At 36.9% G+C, this 22317-nt stretch overlaps 1 protein-coding gene across 2 annotated transcripts in view; it reads right to left on the minus strand.

Moving 5' to 3' along the window:
• Window positions 1–2605: 2605 nt before the first annotated feature.
• SLC12A2 (solute carrier family 12 member 2) overlaps window positions 2606–22317 on the minus strand; it is a 62989-nt gene continuing 43277 nt past the window's right edge. The window contains exons 16-27 of one of the 2 annotated variants that reach the window (XM_072859733.1): window positions 20178–20289; window positions 17616–17756; window positions 17295–17401; window positions 15213–15292; window positions 13692–13829; window positions 12951–12998; window positions 11257–11379; window positions 10962–11073; window positions 10414–10500; window positions 8036–8171; window positions 6480–6547; window positions 2606–5539 (exon numbers count right to left, since the gene is read on the minus strand). In XM_072859733.1, the coding sequence (XP_072715834.1) occupies window positions 5404–5539; window positions 6480–6547; window positions 8036–8171; window positions 10414–10500; window positions 10962–11073; window positions 11257–11379; window positions 12951–12998; window positions 13692–13829; window positions 15213–15292; window positions 17295–17401; window positions 17616–17756; window positions 20178–20289 (1288 nt within the window). In that variant the 3' untranslated portion in view covers window positions 2606–5403. Of the gene's footprint in view, window positions 5540–6479; window positions 6548–8035; window positions 8172–10413; window positions 10501–10961; window positions 11074–11256; window positions 11380–12950; window positions 12999–13691; window positions 13833–15212; window positions 15293–17294; window positions 17402–17615; window positions 17757–20177; window positions 20290–22317 lie in introns of both variants that reach the window. The other variant, XM_072859732.1, reaches the window with a different exon arrangement.

Consider the following 22317-nt stretch of genomic DNA (forward strand, 5'->3'; position numbering starts at 1 on the left):
AGTTGTGAGGCCCTTCTTCTCTCACGTGCAGGTGCTACTGCCACTAGATTCCTGTTAACAGCGTTATTTTACAAGATTTCACTGCAGCGTAATAAAAACACATTTCCAGCTCACAGCACCACGCATAAGCGACCATCAGCGCACTTTGCAAAAGGGCAGGCTTATGACAAGCCAGCAAGGGCAGCTGTTGGCGGAGGCTGCACTACGCCCCGCACAGCCAGAGCTCCCCCAGGCCCCCCACCGCCCACGGCCCCGCTGCCACCGCCACCCGCAGTCGGCCTCCATCCTCACGGACACCCCGCAGACCGCCCGGCGCCGACGGTTTAACGAGCGATAGGACAAGCGGCCCGCCCCCCGCAGCAGCCAATAAGAGGACGAGGGGAGACGTCTGCAGCCAACAGGAGCGCGGGGCTGCCGGGAGGGGCGGTGCCGGAGTGGGGGTGTTAACGGCGCGGCCCGAGGGGCGCGAAATGGGGCGCTGTGGAGAGAGGGTGGTTAAAAAGTTAAATTCAGCATTGCCTGACACTTTAAACCCTGAACGATTCCATTCTTCCTCTGCCCATTACATTGTGACAGGCAGGTAAACACGGCTGCGCAGGCTGTGTGATGGCAGCTTAGCACCCCTGGGCCTCCACAAGCAGTGCGGGGGGGGGGGAAGGAGGCGGGCGGGCAGAGGGCAGGGTGGAAAGCAGACTCCTAGAGCTACAAAGCCAGCCTTTTCTGCAAGGGAGCGAGAGCAGATCAAGGCTGAGATCGGCAAAGAAACTGTTTTTTCAGATTCCTTTTTCTGCTTTCAATTCTGTGCCTGCTGACACCAGTAAGAAGAGGGGTGTAAGCAGTCAGCGTGGGCTTGACTTAGGCCTGGTCACACAGATAACTTCTGGTTGTGCACCTGTCAGCAAGTTTGATGTATACAGCCCAAAGGATAGAGTACAGTTTCTTCATCATTGTGATTTGGACCTCTGGGCATATGAGGCACCTTATGTTTCAAGACAAAGGTCTTCCCTGCTTCTGTTTGGAGAAGGTGCATGCTAGTACTTCAGTATTTACTCTCCAGTTCAAAAGTTAATGAAGTGATGATTCCTACCAGCTTGTTTCCCCCTCTCCTAAATGCAGGCATCAGCCTCCACCAACCTAATCCACAGTTATAACTCTGATAACTTGTTCCACACCACGCTGTTGAGAGGCAGAGTGGCAAGAAAGATCTGATGATGCACAGGTTAAGTGCCCAGAAGTTTTCACCCTGCACCAAAGGGAAGCAAGGCAGTAGTACTGAAGCAGAACACCATTCAATGCCTCTCTAGTCTCACACACCTGAAGCCTAGCTCCCACTCCAGCTGAACATAAACCAGGTTTTAGGGGTACAGGCAAGATTTACAGGATCCCACAGAGGTTATACAAGTGTGACTAGACTAATGAAGAACATTCACCAAAGTGAAGGGAGTCCTCCTTTCCTGTTTAAAAACAAAACCAAAACAGGTTACTATGCAGTGTGAACCTTCACTGTTTTTATTGTGTAGCCAAGTGATGAGATCAACCTTGATCCGATTTTCATTTTTTAGCTTTGAAAGCATACGTGAAGTCACTCATCAGTGAATTCAGCTAATGGTCCTGTGTCATTATTTAGATCAACCGCTTGTCCAGCAAATAGGGGGATCTAGAAAAACTGCTACATACTTTCTCCTATACCTCTTTACATACTGAAACAGGTTAGAGCCAATGCCACAGAAGATGGCAGTGTATTTTTAACAAGCATTCCCTTTCAACTGTCCTCCAAACTCATTCTCAAGGCCTAGATTTAAATGCATGAAAAAACTTAATCCACAAGTATTTAGTAAATTAAGGATATATAGTAGAGGTCTGAATTTATTAGAGGTTAATTTTCAAATAATCCTCAGTCACCCAGCTATACTGGGAAATACCAGAATTGATGAGGTTAAAAAGTTCTTCACTGGTTCTAAGTATCATTTGATATGAGATAACAACTTGCCATTTCTCATTAGGCTCTTAAACTCAGATTTTTCAACTAGTTTCTAGTTGAATGTACATTAGTGGAGCGAAGGCCAAAATGTGTCTTGCTTACAAGCGGCTTTGCAACTGAGTCTTACAAGTTATTTTCCCAACGTATTTCCTCATATCCTAGTGGACTACAATTTTGAGGGAGAAAGAGGAGTTATTGACAGTCCTTCACTGTATTCAGAGGCAAAACAAATTGCATATCTAATAGGAACAAATTTTCAGATACTAATGTTCCAGCTTAAACATAATGCATATTGTGGATTAGGCTGCATTGTCTGCCACGTCATGACCAATTTTAGAGTGAAACAAGGTTTATTTTTCTTATGCAACCACCGGTGTTCCTAACCTAGTGGTGGCAAACATTCCTCCTGAGAACAAAACACTTGTTTCCTTATACCAAATACCTGAATGGCTTTAAGTTCTATTCATGGTCCTATGCAAATTCCACAATAAAGGTAAGTATCAGATGCATGCAATAAGCATATTCACCTATCAGGAACTATTTTCAGCATTAATCTGTTAACCTATGAACATTATTCCCTATCCCCCACCAATAAAAAAGGCTGTGTTAGACAAGACATTGTATTGAATTCACTTCCTTTATTGCAGTGACATCCCCCAGTACAAAGTATTAACTGCAATAATTATGTTAAAACATTAGAAAAGCATTTGTGTGTGACAGTTACAGTACAGTATCAAATCTTACATCTGCAAACCAAGTGGGCCATTACCCACTAACGCTCAAATCTTTAAATTATTTTCCATTATTTTTAAATATGTAATGTCAGAAAAAGCATATAAAAAGAATGTATGTAAAAGGAAACCTAAATACAAATATAAGTGAACAAATAAATAATTGATTTTCTCCAGCTATTACTGTCTTTCTAAACCCATACAAAGAAACCTAATCTACAGAAGGTATGAATTGCCATGTGTAAGTGATTTCATTTTTCAAGTAATTAATAATGATTGGAACATAACTAAATTTGGCATCAAAATCAAAGCAGAAGTTGGAGTGACTGCCACTAACTGACATCTGTTGCAAACAATTACCATTAACTGTTGAAATTTTAGTGTAGCAAATAATCTTGAAACTTGACCTTGTGCCTAGCGTTAGTGGACTTCTGAGAGTGCATGTGAAAAGCATCCTATGTTATTTCACAGACATTACCTTAACTATCCCCATATGCATATTTAGATATATTTTATATAATTTTATACACATATATGCATGTATACACACACTTCATTTGGTTTCTGTGTTACAGATCACAAGCAATGGTTTCCTGAATGGGCAAAAAAACTTTTAAATAAGTGTACCTGTGCACATTTTTCAATTTTTTTTTTTAAGATAGCAGCACTAAGTCCATGCCTTACTGTCCATCTGTTCAAAAGAATGTAACCCACAAAACAAGGAGAAACATGGCAATGATTCCATATTCACAATGTGACATCCTTATCCCCTAAAAAACACTGTAAAACCTGTAATAGATATGTTGGTAAGTTTGATCCCCACCCCCTCACCTGGAAGGAAACAGCACTTTTACCGCAAACTGTCTCATCTGATAATGTTTATCATAACAAGCTGGGTTCATGCTGGCATCAGTTATCTCACACTTAGCAGCAAAACATGCATGTTTGTTTTTCTTTTTTTTTTTTAAGTGAAATGATTCAAATAGTCTCAAATCCAATTGACAGAAACAGCAAAAGAAGATTTTTTGCAGTTTACCAAGAACTTGACAACAGTGTATACTGCACTGTGTAGAATATTTTTATCTTTAATCATAACAACTTCAAGCTCTACCTTGCCACACAATGATTATGCTTCATCCTTCAAAAGAAACAGTTACATTTCAATTTGATCTTGTGTTTAACATAAAAATACACCTTTTCTGTGCATCCTTAAATGAAAGTCACTCAACCACTGGTAAATCAATCCAGTAGCATGTCCAATGCTAATATCAAAAGCTTGTGAAATGTTTTTAGGCAATCCTTTCTATCCAAAATATATTAGGAATTTAAAAAACAGTTCACATTACTAACCTTTATACAAAGGCTCAAGTGAAATTTCTTGTGTAGGTGTTCAGAGATTAAATTATGGAGTTTTCAAAATGTACAATGAAAGGGCACACAAGATTGGCAGTTTCTTTATTCAACATAGAAAATGTATGAAGTAGGATGTATGGAATAGATCTAAGTTGCTAGACAATCAAACCTGAGTATTATTTAGTAAGACTAAATGTAGTTTCTGACAACTGAATGAATTGACCTAAAAACATCTCCCCTAGTAACTAGTGGTCCTTTTAACCATTTGTTGAAAAATGCGAGAGAACTGTAGCTTTTACATTTCATATTGGATAGCAAGATTCCACATAGTGTTTACTGTTTTCTGTTAGATAGCATCACGTTGCTTATATTATCCCCATTCAAGCCTTAAGTTGAGTTTTGTTTCAAAATAAGTTGAAAGTGACACCGAAACATAATAGGCCAAGAACTAGGACAGGTCTTTTTCTTCTAATTTGTAATTATGGTAAAAAGCCTCAGCCAGTAAGATGAATTCAGTTTCATATTAGAGCTACAGAGCAAAGATTGACCAGTATCCTCCACCATGGTAGCTAATGTTAGCTGTGTATCTCAGACTAGTGCCAAAGTAATATACATTGTCAAATTTCAGAAAAGGATTCTCTCTGCTAGAAGAATTAGTTTAACTGTTACAAAATTTAGTAGCACGAGGTCTTGACAATAACATCAGGAATTTGTTTTAGTTCAACTGACCTGCCCCAATTCTCACCTTAAAATCTAACAGATATAATAATAAAAACCCAAAAACTTTCTGACAATAGAAAACATACAGTACTAAGAACTAATAGCTCAATGGAAGACTGAAAAGCAGCATTCATTTTTATTGTAATATGGAAGAAACTAGAAACTAAAGGAAGTCTGATCTAAACTCTTAGTTGAAGGCAGATTTTGACATTCTATATAAATTTACAAAATAGGATGTATGGATGAGATTTGGTTAATTTCAGAAGGCACCTCAAGGCTAAAAGGCTTTTATAAATCTATAATCCTTTCATTGATCAAAAATAAAACATTTTATTGCTGCTATTCAAATAGCAAACGAAAAGCTTGTCTTGTTCTTCAGTCTAACAAGGAATCCTCCCCCATTAAGCAAGATTAAATTACAGAAAATACAGAATAAAACTGAAGATGTCACAACTTTAGAAATACAGTGACTTTCCTTGTGTGCTTTCAAGTCAGTGAAATAGTGAAAGAAGAGTCACTTTTTGCCTTTGTGATGTTAATAAACTATAGACCATGTCAGCCACTCTCCCCTGGGCACTGAAGTACCATTTCATCATAGCTGTCCCATGTGCAGTACTCTTAGGAATAGAAGGTAAGAACACTCTGATGATTCCCACGAACAAGGAGAATTGGTGGCAGATCTTTAGAAAGAGCTTCTAACCAGGCCATGTATAGCGCACTAGAAACTGCACCTTTTCGTGCAACTGGCAGACTCCTACAATTCACAAGGAAAAAAGCATTCAACAATTAGAAAAACCTGGTGGAATACAAGTCACATCATATAAATATGAAAGTGTAATTCTGCAAAGAAGTAGGTATCAAGTCAAATTTCCTAACCTTTTCAGTTTTTGGTTTTTTTCCTCAGAATTCAGTTAATGAGTTGAGAGTTTGTATCTTAAGCACCACAGGCCTTTACATCTATTTACACCTCACTTTTGGCCTCTTACCACCATTTTGTATTCAGGCAACTTCATGGAGAATTCTCCTCAGTTGAAGACAGTTTCTTGAAAGACTCTTCAAGATTTTAAAATACAGCTTTTTCTTATGATGCCAGGTTGGTGCAGTCTAATATTCCTCACAATCCTTTCAAAACATGCCATACTCTTTTCTTTTGAAAAAAACTACTGTAATTCTATTTTCTCTCAAGCTACTCTCAATTCTACTCAAGCTTCATTTGCAGTACTACTTCATGGAGCTCTGAAGCAGGCTCCTAAAGAAAAACACAGCAAAGAAACCTATGATCTGCATTCTACTTGTTTACACCAACAGTGATTCCATGGAAATCCATCAGCAGGATGATGATCTAACTTTATCTAGAGAGATTTCCTAGAAAAAGAACTGACAGGAAGGACCTGAAAGAGAGTGGAATAGCTGGCATGCAGGAGTGGAAGGAATGTGAGAATCCTGAGCCGCACTACGAATGTGGAGGTAATCACCTAAAGCAGCATATCAGAAGCACAAGACTACACAGGCCATTTTTCGTTCATCAGTAGCTCCATATTTCTAAATAAATACTTTCAGCACTGAAACCTCCTTGAGTATTTCTATACTTTAATGCCAAGGCATAAGCTTTTTCCTAACCTGTATTTACATATATTTATATTTCAAATTACAGTTCTATATTAATAGGATAACAGTACAAATCATTTACTTACATGACAATTATGTTAGCTGTACTTGAATGTTCTTTCAGCAACTCATTTAGCCTAATCTGGCGATAAGTCTGTAATTAAAATGAAACTTATTAGAAAGATCTTTTATATAAAGCTACAAAAAGCTCATTTATTCAAGAAAAATGAAAACCAGTTATGATCAATTGGTATGAGTCATTTACAGAAAGCATGTACTTCCACATCAGTTTGGCAACTTGTTCACTTTTCCAAAACAGTTACTGTTGCAAGGCTGGGAGAGAAGAAAGCAGTAAGCTTAAAATGTGCAAATAAGCCACATACTATGAAAGCTAAATTTAAGATAGTTCCTCTAATAATGATACCATCCTCCATAGCTCCTGGAAGCAAGAGCCCCTTATAGTCTCTTCAAGGTTCTTTTAACTATATCCTATAAGCTCACAGTGAGCAGGTCTTACAGAAGTGAAGCCCCACCTTCATTTGGTAAGCCTACCTCCATAATGGGCCTCCCTTTTTTTACTACCTTATCCTGTCTTAACATCTGAGGTAGCTTCCTCAGTAACTTTCAGTTCTCTTATGTCAACAAACTTTCTAGCAAACATTTTGAGTTAACCATTTCTTAAAGTTCTGTTGTTCTCGGATGAGCTGAAGTCTAGTTAGCCTGTGGGCTAGTGTCTGCATAACAATTAAGCTACCAGCAGACAAAGAAATCACTTCCGTTATCTCACTGAAATTAGTTTTGGCAGTGTTTGTAGACATGAGGAACAGCAAAGCATCAAGCAGTTCACTAACTATAAAGTACCTGTACTTTATAAAATCTTCCCCGCTAGCCCCTTGGTAATATGCAGTTAAACGATCTCAGCAGCAGCTGCCAGTCAATCTGTACCTACCTGTTAAACAGATTCCTGCTTTTTTTACACTTACAATGCAGAATGACCTACCATTCCCATTTCTCCTCTACTGCAAATCCTCACAGAAGTTGTAAAAACCCAGACAGGAAAAAGAAGATAAGGGTGGAATATACTCAGGACCATCTTGAAGAACTTCAGATCACTGAAACTTTAACTAGTCTTTCTTTAGATATTTGTCTGTATCTGCATCCTGTTATAGGATGCTACCTGAGTCTCTTCCATGGAAGCACTTGAGAAGGAATACCTCTGATGTCTCCATAGTGCACAACTGCTTGGGAAAAATGTCAAATCTTTAATTGCTCCTTAACACCACAATTAGATGTGGTGTGTTGGGTTTTTTTGCTTTAATATCAAAGCAAAAAAAATGTTAGTTTGGTCAAAAAAGTCAAACAGCTGAATACAGACTATATTATTTTAAATTAACTGCTGAAATACTGTAGGAAAGGAGTTTAGCCCTCCTGCCCGCCCTGAATTCAGAAACATTTCTTTGGGGTTGTTTTTTTTTGTGAACATTCTAAATGGTTTTGGATGCTGCTTTCCATCGGCTATGCATAGAAACAGCTATGGAAGACAGAGAATAACAAGAATGAATGCTCTGATATCACATCCATAAATGCAGTAGGAGAAAAAAGTTTACCAACATTTAACATAACACTCTAAAGAATACAGAACCTTTGTTTTGTAAAGCTCAAGTTCATTATCTGTTATCCTCCATGGTTCATCCTCCTTCATTTTATCTGCAACTTCTTGTTCTTTATCATCCTCATGAAGTCGGAAGGGCTCTATCATTTCTTCAAAAGCTGCAATACTGGAATGATTAATTGAAGAGCCATATTAAAACATATATGAGTCTATATGTCATCAATGACTTTCATGGTATCAGAAAGTAAATTTTATTACCACGTAAAAATAAAGTGAACTGAAATTTTTTCACTGCCAACTGCAGTTAGAACATCAAGTCAGCTATTTGTATATGCAGACGTTATAATTCAACAAAAATTAGAAACATCTGTAGGAGCTTTCACTGTTCATCATGCAACTAAATATAAAGTTTTAGCCAGTTAAAACAAACAATTTTTGCTAGAGTTTTACTATAATTGTTTGAAAGTTGAAGAGTACTACCTTAGAAAATGTATAGTAACTAACAGTAGCTTCTTCAAAATTAAATTTGAAAGAGAAGGAGTTTACATGTCGCACTAAAAAAAATATCTATCAAGTCTCATGCTCGTGCCATTACGATTTTGGCTTTGATGTTTTTATTTTGCTTCTTTTTAAGCTTTCCAATACAGTCTGAGAGCCACATTCAAATGCAAATAACCACAGCCATCTTGTTTAGTCTTCCTGTTGCACTTGTTAGAATATGAGGTGTTACTTTGAATTTACTTGAACTTTAGCAAGAACTTCGAAATAAAACCTTCTGAAGACCAAGGAGGCATTCATTTCTACTAGAAAGAATGACTCACATTATCCTACTTTCTCTATCCCCTTGAGATACTTGAATACAAGGATAATGGAACAGCAAACAAAGGCTGCCACAAGTTATGGAAGTAACTTGTCTTTGAATAGTCCCAGCATGTGAGATGTGAGAAAAAAACAAACAAGATTTTTAGCGGAACATACAGAAGTGTATGCCTTACATCCAATGAAATAACTGCATTTTGATGCTATTTGAATAGGTTTTTTATAAAGATGACAAGGTATTGCCAATCTTCTGTGGTTGCAAATTACAGTGTGCAAAAATTTAACAAACATTAAGGAATACCTCTTAGGATATATCGTAATACCAGTATGTGCAATATGTTAGCTTCTGTATAGTTCACTCACCCCCATGCCCATTTTCTAACTGAGGTGTTCCTGTTCCTCCTGGAAACACCTACACTACTGATAAAACATTTTTTTCTACCCTTGATGGTGCTTACTGAAGTTAGTTGATACAATGACTTCACCTTCATGAAAAGGGAAAACAAATGTGATCTGCTGGTTTTTGGCTGAACAAAACGGAGAAGTATTAACAATATTCTATTATACAGCACAGCAACTGTTAAAAATAAATCATCTTCCTCCACTTAGTTTACAGCTATTGTTAATGCCAACTGGTATCTTAGAAATGTTTTAGATATATTGTGGGGAATGCATCCACAGAGATAGAAAAAAATGCTCTCCGAAGAAATAACTCATGGGTGACCTCTGTGAAATAAAAGTAATTCCAGGCAATTCTAAAATCTCAATTTTTTATGCATAAATGCATGCTACCTCTAAGTTTACACATTTTACAGTAGTAGGCTCCCAGGAGCAAAGACATCCAAAAGCACTCTACCATTTTAGTCGCTTGATATATTCTATACATTTAAGAAAAGGTTATTAAAAAGCAGGGTATAAAAGAAAGCATATTAGCATTTACCATTTACATAAGTTGTAAAACAATATTTCCTAATTTGCGTGACATGTCAAATTACTCAATACATGCATATCCATGTAAAAGATGTTTTTACAACTTTAACATACTAAAGAAGACTTGAAGGGAAAGGAGGATAATATTTTTAGATCTTACACATTCTGTTATAAATTTGTACCGAAAGCCATCTACAATTAATATTTTTTGAACTTGAAAATCAGAAATATGACATGTATGATCATTCCTGTGTAAATTAAAAGTCCAAGCAATTTTTTTTAAAAAAAGAAAAAATAGATCAGGCTATGTGAAGACCAAGCTTTGCTATATTAAACTAAAACTCCAAGACAAAGACCATATAAGGTTTTGTGAGCATTTACCTTTTTAAAGAAGATTGCTCCAGACAAATTGCATTTTTTTAAGCTGTGTTTTTCTGAATATAGTATTACAGTCTAAGGGCCAGAGGTTTAAAAAAATACAAAATTCTATGTTCTTGGATGTAGGAGTTATTGCTTATTTCCTACATTTTCATGAAACCCTGGATGTCATAGGAACTACTCTATCAAAACTGTTAGGTAGGAATGAATGAAATATTCTAAATTAATGAAAGATATAAAGAATTCAACTAACAAACAAGTTGGGTCTTTTTGAGACTTACTTTTCTTTCTTTGGCTTAGTATTAATATCCCCAAGAACCGTAATGTCCGAGAAGTCTATCCGAAATTTGCTGAGCAAAGTAGCCATCCTGTATCAGAAAAACAAGCCTTTATGCATGATCAAATTTGTAATTATTTCACAGGGTAAACAGATGTTTGGTAATAAAAACATTAGTTTAAGAAAAAAAACCCCAAAACTTAAATGTGATAGGGAAAAAAAAATCAAATTGACCTGGCATACAGCTATAAATCAACAACAAGCTCTCGAGACAAAAAAAAATTTAAAACCGTAAAACTAAGAGCTCTCCCTTAAAGACAACCTCAGAAAATATTTGAAAAAGAAAATGTTAGTGTCAGACAATAGTTAGTTTTAACTTGAGGCATCTCATCCAAAACAATCTGGGGGAAACGGAACTTTCTGGAGAAAGGGAATATAATATGATTACACCTCACAGAACAACTGAGAGAAGGCTACTAGGCAGAGAAAGTCATCTAACTGTGTAACATGCTCAATTAGCATTTGAAATGAAATTTTTAAAGGTTAACTTACGCTCTTCTGTCATGATCAATCCTGTTTATTTTTCCACCAATGAACACTCTGATCTTACAGTCTTTCCACTTCTTCTTGGTTGTAAGAAGATACGGAATCAACAGTGTCAAACCTGCATTTTGACCAGAATTTGGGAATGATTCAGAAAACATAGAATTGTGTTAGAGTTTAATAGTACAAATTTGTAATCCATATATGAACTGACTGAAAAGTATCCATTAACAATTAATTCAAAATCACTTCAGTAATTTATTTTTTTTTCAAACATTTGTTTTTAAAGCATAAAGCACATTACCTCCATCATCAAAGAGCCACCAGACATCAATATTGCTTTTGCCTTGTTTTTTCTGAAACTGAGTACTAGCATCAAGAAGTCTTTGGTCAGCCAGGTTTAAAGGAGAAGATGGGCTCTTCGAATCTGGAAAAAAAAGTATGATGAAATTTCATTTTTGAAGTGTTTTGCTTAATCACCCTGAAATTCATCAAATGTAACTTCTTAATGTTTTGTGATATCTCCAAGTTTAAATAAAAATTGTTTCTTCTCCCCCCAACCCAACTCCAAATTTTGATTGAATGGGTATAAACTGAGCTATATTTAGGGAGTCTGCAAACTTTAACTCAGCAGTTAAAGATTTAAATATCGAAGTAATTTAGCAGACGTTTGACAAATAAAGGATCTGCAAGATTTTTATAAAGTCATTTGCCTGGAGAATTTAACTAACCTTGCATACGTACTTCAGAGCATTAGATCATGCACTGTTGCTACCTCTTGCATGTGACAAAACTTCCCTAAAAACACGTAGATACTAATTTACAAGTAAATACCACATCCTAAGCACTTTTCTTCTTTCCTTAAATCCATTTTTCTTAAAGCACGTGGTGAAAATAAAAGCTAGTTCTGCATATTGGAACTCTATATTTTGCAACAAGTACTGTTTTGCATGTGCAAGGCTCTGAAGCACAATATAGACTATTTTGCATACAAAGTTATTGGATTTGCTGAGAACAAGACAACAATGGCATTTTCAATTAGATTAATACAGATAAATATATTTTTTTAAAACTATAAAAAACCTAAACCCTTTCCCTTTAATTAAAACCTCAGTTTGAACAAGAGCCAGGAGTTTGACATTCATCTCAGTCTTTATTAGGAATTTTTAAATTTAGAGTACATCTGTGACTGATTTACATTAATATACTACTTTACTGCATACTGGGACTTCTTCCAAACTGCCATCTTGTGCTTCAAGATGTAATCTCACTTTCCGTTATTAAAATACAACAGCTAGAAGCTGTTGAAATTATAAAGAAAATGTCAAAAAAGTTAGATGAATCTTAGTTAGGGCAAAAATGTTTGCTTAACTCAAAAAAAGTCTGAAATAAACCAGAAAGTGAAAACTCCTCAATTCATCTCTCAAAATGCTGTTTATCTGAATGACTACTTCACATTATTTCAGATGTTAATCTCACTGAGTGGCTACATTATGCCTTACTTCGCAGCTATTGAACAATTCCAAATAACAGAGCAACAACTATGGCTTTAGAAGATCTACTGAATAGACTGATGGAGCACTTCCACTATACCATTAGATATTTCCCTTACTCCTAAACCAAGTAAGGACTGAGACAGCTACCTGAGACACAGAGAACTAAGCAAGCTCCTGAACACATTTCAAATGCTACTTAAGAACAAAAGTTAAAAAATATATATATATATATCTCTCTGTCTCCAACATTCATATCTTAGACACATGCACAATCCTTTCTCAGTAGCAACTTGTTGTGCGAATTTCCACAAAATTGCATTTTTCCATAGCCTAATCCCTAAAGATGAAGCACATTCCAAAGCAGGTACGAAGAAACAAATTAACATTGCATGGTTGATATTCTCCTCTCTCTCATATATATGTGTAGAAAGAAGTACAAAAGGAAAACTGAAATTAACAATGCAAAAGAATGATTTAACACAAAAAGGTGGAAAATGCCTGCCTTTTTTCAACAGTGGTTGTGTTGGACTCTTTCCATCCTCGTCCTCCTCTGGAAGATTTTTAAAGATACAAAATAAAAAGGTTAATTTCCTTTGCGATGTTAATGAAAACACTACTAGTGTATATAAAAAAAATTAGAAAATAAAGGTGTAGAATGAAATGGATTTTCATACAAAGAAAAGCACACAAATGCAGCCTACCAGATCCTGAGATTTATTTGTACTTTAAAAAAAAAAGAAAAGAATCACATTGCTCATTTAACTATTAAGTCACTCCAAGCTTTTACTTTAAAAAGAAGAGGAAAGTTGGTTATTGTCACGTCAAAATATCCTGAATGATTTGTGTCTGTTAACATGCATCTAATATTCTAGCCTGAGGTGAAAAAACCTTCATAAATTTAGTAGCCTTCAAATCACACTTCATATATAGATGTGTGGCACAATTCTCAAGCAATTTTTAATGCCTGTCAAACTCATTAACAAAGAAAATCCATTGTAGGTCATTGTCTACCACCTGTTTTATTTAGGGTACTAGACATGAAAGATTTATTTTACATACTGGTAAGCTCTAAACCAAAGTACTTAAGTGATTAGACATCAACGGCTAGAAAAGCATGACACACTTCTGTTCCACAGACACAAAAATCCCTTAAATAATTCATTGGTGAAGGGAGAGAGGAACTGAAGTGTGAATGACAGAGAAAGAGTAAGAACTCAAATTTAACTGCTAACTAGCAAGTTACCTTTATGTAGAGTGGCAGTTCTTTCACTAGATGATGGAGCAAAAGCTATGGAAGTGTCTCTCTCAGCCTTCTTGCTATAATCCACTTTTACTATGACATCCTTGGTACATGGAGATTTTTCTTGGGATGACAGTAACTCTTCTTTGAGAAAGCAAAGAAACACATTATAAACCACTTAATTGTTCCAAATGGTATCAACAGAGGTATGTGACTATACTGAGATGGTTCACAGTTGGTTAAACTCTACTGCAACTGTTATGCTATGGCAAAGAGAGGGGAAAAACAAAAAAAAAGCAGAAAACAACAACAAAAAAATCTTATATGAACTGCTTCAGAGTACAAAGAGGCTCTTCCTCTGAGCAGAGCTGTAATTTCCTGCTACTTCCTTCCCAGATTTTGGGTGTCGATTGCATTACCACAGGCTAAACATAAAACAGAGCTAGCTAATACTGATGAAGTACAACCAGGAGGAAAAAAAATTACTTGGTGAAACATCTTCCATTTCCATTCTAACTCCAAGAGGAAGATGAGCCTTAGACAAGGCCCAGACCAAGTATGTCTCAGCCAAGTTTTTTTTCCAGGTTTGGCTTCAGAGGAGCTACTTGGTAGCTGCCAAAGTTAAAGCAAACTCACAGCCCGCAGTGGATACTAACACTCTTCTGACACCTTGGTGTTATATTTCTCAATCTTCTCAGCAGTGTTGTTTTCACACTGCAGGTTCACTCCTTGCCTTTTCTCATACTCTTCTGCCCTCTTGCACACAAGGACAGGCTCTCTGCCTCTCCCCAAGTCCTAAGGCATTCGTGTTTCCAGTGAAGGAACAAGCCCCCCCTCTTTCAGGAGAATTGCCCCCCCTGCAGAGCTTGTATCACAAGCATTCTTCCTCATTGTAGCAACACTGTATGGAGCAAGCTACAAACAGATTAGGCATTATCAATTCAGTAGACAGTTGCCGCCAAAGCTCATCACAGGCTTCCTTCATTATTCTGCTTGAAATTTAACTAAAATTAACCATTCGGCTTGAGACCACTACCTACAAAGCATAACCAAGTCTTCTACATTGAAAATAGAAAACCTTTCCAAACTTGAGACAGACTACTGCTGAGGTCTCTAGTGTGTGTAGAGGCTGGCAACCCACACCAGACCCGTAGCATTCTTGGATCATGCAACATTTGTTGTTATTTTCATGATTTCTAGACTTGGGTCCCAAATACTTGATACCAATTTGGCAGCCTCCTTAATTTGTTTCAGTAAAACAGTAAATCCTTGGGAAGCAACTATATACAGCTTACAAATACAGAAAGTTGAAACACACAGAAAACCAAGTTCTGTTGCTGAAGATGGGTTATTCTTGTTTTATATTTCAGACTTGCTAATTTCAGTGATTTTTATTCTATAAGAAGAGTGGTGTTTTGGTTTGTTAGTTTTTTTAATAACTCATCTTCATTTAATATTTTCAGAAAGCAGTATTAAAAGGGAGTTAGAACAGCTATTCACCAGATGAAACAAAATAAATCTTACCTTGGCCCTGAAGGTGAGAAATGTCCAGGCCCTCCTTTAGGCGGATGACAACTACACCATACTGAATGTCAAAGGCATCACTAAACAAAAGGAACAAAAATAAAATATTTTACAACTTTTTCTTTCCCAAAGGACCTACTTTATACACCTTCTCTGAACAAATTCCAGTGATTAAACACTGCCATTTAAATTCCCAAATCATAAATTTGTGTTATGATTTCAGTTTCAATTCCAAACTATCAACTGCATCAGTGAACTGAACATCATATCCTGAAAAGCAACACATAGAAAGGATATCTATTTCCCCTTCTCCCTCTCCGCCCTATGTAAACTGAGATTACATAAAAACAACATGAACAGGTCAGTCAAGTTCTGCACAGATGATGACGAGATACACTGAGAAATCTACATTTTCATCTCCCCCATTCATAAGAGGATTTATTTTGAGTAGATCTCCTTGATACGAGAACTAAAAATTCTTGACGTCTTTCCGAAACATTTGGGTATTAAAAACACCTATGAAGTGTAATTTAGAATCAAATTAGCTATAAGTTAGCTATAATGTGCCTATTCCCATTTTATCTGATGGGGAAGGAACTCACTCTTTTAAAAAGTAAAGTAAGAGTAAAACTTCATTATTGTTGAAACAAGCAAAAAGCCTGAAAAAATGGCTGAGTAAAAGTGGACTAAAATTAAGGACAAAAAAACCCCCAAGATGTAAGACAGAAAAACATGAACTTAACCATATCATACAGTTTGCATTAGTCATTAATCATCAGTCCTTTAAAAATACAATACCTCATAACAAACAACCATAAATCAGAGAACTCCCTCCCCCATGTCATTTACACAGACAGAAATTTCTCAGGATTTCATTCATTAAACACTTCTCTTTAGAAGTAGTAAGACTTGATTAGAAGAGTTCAAAGTATCAACATATTCTGTAATAAATGCAAGAAAAATTGAGGTTGATTTAAGAAGAAAATGTTTTGTCTATTAGTGAACATTTTTAATTCATTATTTAATTTGTTAAATCTGTACAGATTAGATGCATTTCTATTCTGTGCTTCAGAAACTTTCAATTTCCCAGAGATTTTCCAGAAATACGTGTGACCTACAGTAACTACCTCCTGAGGTTTCTCTTTTGGGATGTGGAGAACCATATGACTTGTTGGCCTTGACAGATCTTCCAGCACAAGCCATTCCAAAATAAAATAGGAAAAAAAGAAAAACCAAGAACTAACCAACATGTTTTGTTATTTTTCACTGCATTTGGTGCTCCTGCTTTTCTGTTAAGGAACTGGGAGAGTGGGAGGGTATGATTTTTTTCCTTTTCTAGCTCTGCCTGTAATCCCCCATCCTCTCTTTCTTTTAAATGCACAGTAAATGAGAAATGTAAAGCACAAATGAAGCGGGTTAAGCAGCACATAAGGAAAACAAAAAATCCCCTCTAAGTGCAAGAAGCAAGTTTTGGTTTTCTTAAGTGTTTGTAGCACAAGTTATTCTATTAAATTCTTCAGCCAGAACTGGTCTGCCTTTCAGTACTGTCAAATTACACTGGGATTTCCTTTCCCATCTCCTTTTTGCCTACTATATTACTTTGGGTGTGAGTGCTGTATATCTTTTAAGTAAAGTATCTCTTGTATATGAGAGCAAGGTTTAATGAATATAGAACTTCAGCACAAGAGTTGATTCATTCTCTACTACACTTAATCTGCACAGAAGTAGTGTAGGAAAACCCCTGCTTTCAATAGAAACTATGCTTTAAAGAATTCAGCAGACTGGCACATAAAACAGTAGTTCCCTCTCTGAAGACAGTACTCTTAAATCTCAGACCACTGCCACAAGTCTTTCTAGATGCAGAAAGAGTTATTATATAGAAATCTAATCTGTTTAAACTATAAAGACTTGCTTATTAATTTCCATAACAGAAAAAAACCAAAGTATTGAAGACTGCTGGATCAGCAATATGGAAAATCTGAGTCTACCTGAAAGAGACTTCTACAACTAAGATCGTCTTGACTTATTACCAAACGTACTGAAATGGAACGCAAGAGCTACACCTCCACATTTTCTACTTACTGGAATAAATTGATATAGGTTTCAACATCTCTCATGTCACCTTCTCTCCAGTTTTTCTTAAATCCGACAACCAGGGTGTTAGGTCTCATTCTACCCAGACCAGCGGCCTAAGAAGAGCAAAAATACATTTTAAAATAACGATGTTTTTGAAACAACTAAAGGTTCCATTATTTTCTTAAGCAGAAAACAAAGTATTTTTCATCAAAGTTTTAAGGTAACTTTGGAAAATGCAAATACTTCAAAGTATAAAAACACTTCCAATTTTGATGTTCATCTTCACCACTTTCATTAAAAAAAAACCACTCTAAGAGAGTGGTGTACCTGCATTAAGTATTGTCCCCCATCCCTCAAGTCCTCTGCATGCACCGGTGCATAGAAAGCCTTCATCTTGTTTTTAATTAGCCATCGCTGATATTTAGCCAAATCAGTTGACAGTTCCTTCATGGCTTGCCTCCGAGGACCCTTTCAAAATAAGGAAATAAAAAGAGGAGAGGGAACAAGAATTATGAGTATGAGTAGTAACAAAGCACCCCCCCCCCCCTTTTTTTTTTAATTTCACTGCTAGAATCCAATTCAAACTGGAAGAACCTCAAAACATGCTTCCACACTATCCAAAAAACCCCAAACAACAAACTACCAGGCATTATCAGCAGCAAAGAGTGGACCAGATTCTCATTTTTTGGAAGAGGGCTGGTCAAGCTTTAGCAATCTTGTTCCTGCAGAGCACAACCCATTTCCCCAGCAGGTGGCACAAGCTTGTCCTCCAAAGCATAAGTTTTAAAAGGAAAGGGCTTTGTAATGAAACATACACAGACATAGGATGACTTAGTATTAGGCTTTATGGGAATATTTGTTTTGAGCTGTACAAGTGTGCCTCTGTGTGTACATAATCCTAATCAGAAAGCCTTTGTCACAGTAGTGTCACTTCTGCAGTTTAATATTGCACTCAAAGTCTTCTCCTCTTTAAATACTTTCTTTTTATTACTTCCATCAGGACTAATCATTGTGTTCCTCCTAGACATCAAAATGCAGAATGCAGGACGAGGTATAATCAAGAACACAGTAGCCCAGTTTTTGCAAAAGGATACAGTTTCCAAAAGGATACAGACTCTAACCAAATAGTCAGTTAGTGAAAAATAAGGTAGTGTCATCCTTCTTGTAGGATAGCAATTTTCAATAGAGATAGGATATGCTCCCAGAAAATCTCTAATCAGAATTGCTTTCCTGGAAGAAGGATGACACTACCTTATTCTTTTCAGTCCAGCCCTACTTTTGAAAGGCAGTAATTCCATCTGTGATGTCTTACTTCTCTAGTATTACTCCGTTTCTGTCCTTTGCACTCACTGAAATCTTACGTTTGTATAGACAGGCATTAAAAGAATTAAAGTTTCTGAAACAAAACTGGCCAATATTTGCTTAACAAAATGTATGTTCTGTGGATTGCATTAACTTTATTTGATCTTATCTGTTCATTAGATCAGAAGCAAGTCATAGAATCATGGAATCGTTTAGGTTGGAAAAGACCTTTAAGACCACCAAGTCCAACCGTTAACCTAGCACTGCCAAGTCCACTACTAAACCATGTCCCTAAGCACCACGTCTACATGTCTTTTAAATACCTCCAGGGATGGTGACTCAACCACTTCCCTGGGCAGCCTGTTCCAGTGCTTAACAACCCTTTTGGTGAAAAAGTTTTTCCTAATACCCAATCTAAACCTTCCCTAGTGCAAATTGAGGCCATTTCCTCTTGTCATATTGCTTGTTATTTAGAAAGTGGGGTAAATTTAAACATATTTAAGAGTAATCAATCTTAGTATTTGAAGTTACACTTGCTTAAATGTTCTTAGTAATGTGACAGAAGTTTGGCCTTAAAATATGAAGCTGAACTATACAATCCCAATATGCTAAAACATATTTACCTATGTTTATCAGAGATGCAACAGCCTCTCTGTAGCTAACTGAAGTTTTGGTACAGATTGTAGTATGACAGCCACCTTGTATCACAGTTAAGACAACTCATGACAAGTGTGATTTTGAACAGTTACTTGAAGCTTGTTTCCTTCCCCCGACCCCAAAATCTCTACAGGTCTGCCATAGAGGATACTTTTTTTTTTTTAAAAATAGTAAAAACTGCTGAAATTATGTCATTGCAGAACAGCCCTCACACATCACCAGCCCCCCATATCCCGACAACAAACAGGGAAAGTTAGTGAAATACTCGGTGCTGGGCGGAAAGGGAACAGGAAACAAAATACCTGTTCACATTACTGTTTCACCTGACAATGAAGTGAATCTGATAACTGAAGGAATAAAAAACTACTTGAAAGGTTAAGAGCAATTTTTAACAATTGGCTAAACTGATACTGAATGTACTGCTCAAAAAGGTTTATTTTAGACCAAGGTTTGTAAGAAATCTACACAGAAATCAATCTCCCTGAAACAGTAACACTGAGAGGAAATCCAGCTGTATCCTGCACATCCTTTTGACTAAATGCTCTGTCCAAAACATGAGAGAGTAGATGAGATTGTATGACAAAGACAGAAAGAGACCCAGGCTGTAATCCAACGTTCCCTTTACTCCTACAAAGCTTCCTTGGCATTTAAGCATCAAATGATCAAAGGTACTAATTTTGCAGTTTCCCCTGTAGTATACCTAACTGGAATAGTGATGACCCACACATGAGTGGATCCTACCAGTAAATCTCTCTTTTTGCACTTCTCAATGTCTAATGATGCTTTCATTTAAAAAATAAAAAAATACATTAAAAAAAAACCCCAAAACCACCAAACCCACACAAACAAGAACCACAAACAAAAAGCAAATAGGTTAAAAAAGAAAACAAAAAACAAGGCAACTTCAAAGTAAAGATAGAATACACTTACCATGTGGACGTGGCCACAGATCATCAAGCCCACATTCTTGGTGAAAGCGTGGACAAGGTGAAGCAAAGCTGGACGTGCATTTGGAGCACCTGTCATAATTAAGCACTGAGGTCTAGAATTGTGAATAGATGAGGAGAAAAAAAAGGTTGGAATTAATTTCATCTGGAGTTGTGGGGTTTTTTTTATTAGCAGAAAGAAGTTTCTTCCAACTACTGGCCATAAGTACATAATCATCACTGGAGAGTTAGTAGCCTCATCTACTTTTACAAGACTATGTTAAATTAAGTAAAGATCAATTTTTCCACAACTGCCAGCAGACCTATGATTAATTGGTTCCAAACTTAGTAATTCCACTAAATCTGAAAATTTACACGTTTAGAAAGATCAGAAACAGATTTTAAACAAGACTAGGTCAGAGGGATTAATTTCTTCCCCCATTTCAAAGTCACATCCTTTGCATTTTCTAGCCCCAAACTGAACACAGTATTTGAGGTGCGGCCTCACCAGTGCTGAGTACAGGGGGACAATCACTTCCCTAGTCCTGCTGGCCACGCCATTTCTGGTACAAGCCAGGATGCTACTGGCTTTCTTGGCCACCTGGGCACACTGCTGGCTCCTGTTCAGCCGGCTGTCAACCAGCACCCCCAAGTCCTTTTCTGCCAGGCAGCTTTCCAGCCACTCTTCCCCAAGCCTGTAGCGTTGTATGGCGTTGTTGTGACCCAAGTGCAGAACACAACACTTAGCCTTGTTGAATTTCACACAGTTGGCCTTGGCCCATCCATCCAGCCTGTCTGGATCCCTCTGCAGAGCATTCCTACCCTCAAGCAGATCAACACTCCTGCCCAACTTGGTGTCATCTGCAAACTTATATTATAAATAAATAAATATTGAACTGCTCTGGTTTAGAATGTATCTCTAGAACTCAAAACATTTTTTGCCATAGGTTAAAAACCAGTGTCAGGCCAAAAATAGTTCTCCTAATGCCATTGTGCTTAGAACTGGCTTACATTAAGATCTGCATCTCCTTAGGATAACAATTAAAGTTTAGAACTCAGAAACCTATATACTAGCTTCCCAAACAAGAGAGCTGAAGTACTTCCAATGCAATCCTACATACATACTGATCAGAAGAGCATTCGTTTCCTGTATCAGCACAAACAGAAAGTTACACTTGGTAAGCTTCCTATAAAGCTTGTTTCTACATCGAAGCTTGCAACCCAAAATAGACTCACAGCAGAAGGAAGTGAGGTTGCAACACGAATCACAGTTAGGTATTGCAAATTATTTAATGCCAGCCTTTAGATTTGGATTAGGGAAAGTTTGAAAATTGCTGCTTCGATACCTAAGCAACAAACAAGTTTCTGAATGTAGACTGCTTTTTCCTGTTAACAATGCAGCTTGATGTAATAGGCAATACAATGTTTGTAAATAAATCAGGGATTTTAATGTCACATTAGGACTCAGGACTTCAGAAAGAAGAGCTGTTTCATAATTAAACTTCAAGTTTTGTGGTTTATACCTACAACAGCCAACCCTTTTCAGTTTGGAAGTGGAAAGCCCATTAATACTCATATTAATACATCTGTAATTTAGTTTTACTGTCATATTCTTTGAGGTTGTGCTGGTACCTATCATGATTGGTTGACACATCTAATTTCAACTGTCTGTATGCATGCAACACAGACATTGTAAGTACCTATCCTGTGCTTCTTCAGGAAAATTTAGTCACTTCCAAGAGAGGCTAGGGGTCAGAATTGGAATATTTTCCCAACTGACAGGAAATACCATATATCTTTTCTTTGAAAAACTGTGTTGCTGCCATGTTCTGCATTCTGGTCTTAACCTCAGAGAGATCCTGTATCAAGAATCTCTCCCCAAACTCAATCCTTACTAAATTCTGCCTTAAGTATGCAAAGTCTCCCTTTGTACACAACAGATTTTAATAGCTAGATTCTCTTGCTAATATGCTGATCATAAGAGAATAACACACTTCTTACTGCTGCAGCTGCAAAGGATGATAGAGATTTGCTAGACTAAGTGTCAACACTATAAATCCTATGCTGGGCATAGGCAGCATGTAGGAGTTAACTACACTATTTGAAAAGAGACAGAACCTCCATCCTTGGAAATACTCAAAACT

The sequence above is a fragment of the Ciconia boyciana genome, chromosome 4 (assembly GCF_034638445.1).
Source record: "Ciconia boyciana chromosome 4, ASM3463844v1, whole genome shotgun sequence".
Lineage (NCBI taxonomy): Eukaryota > Metazoa > Chordata > Aves > Ciconiiformes > Ciconiidae > Ciconia > Ciconia boyciana.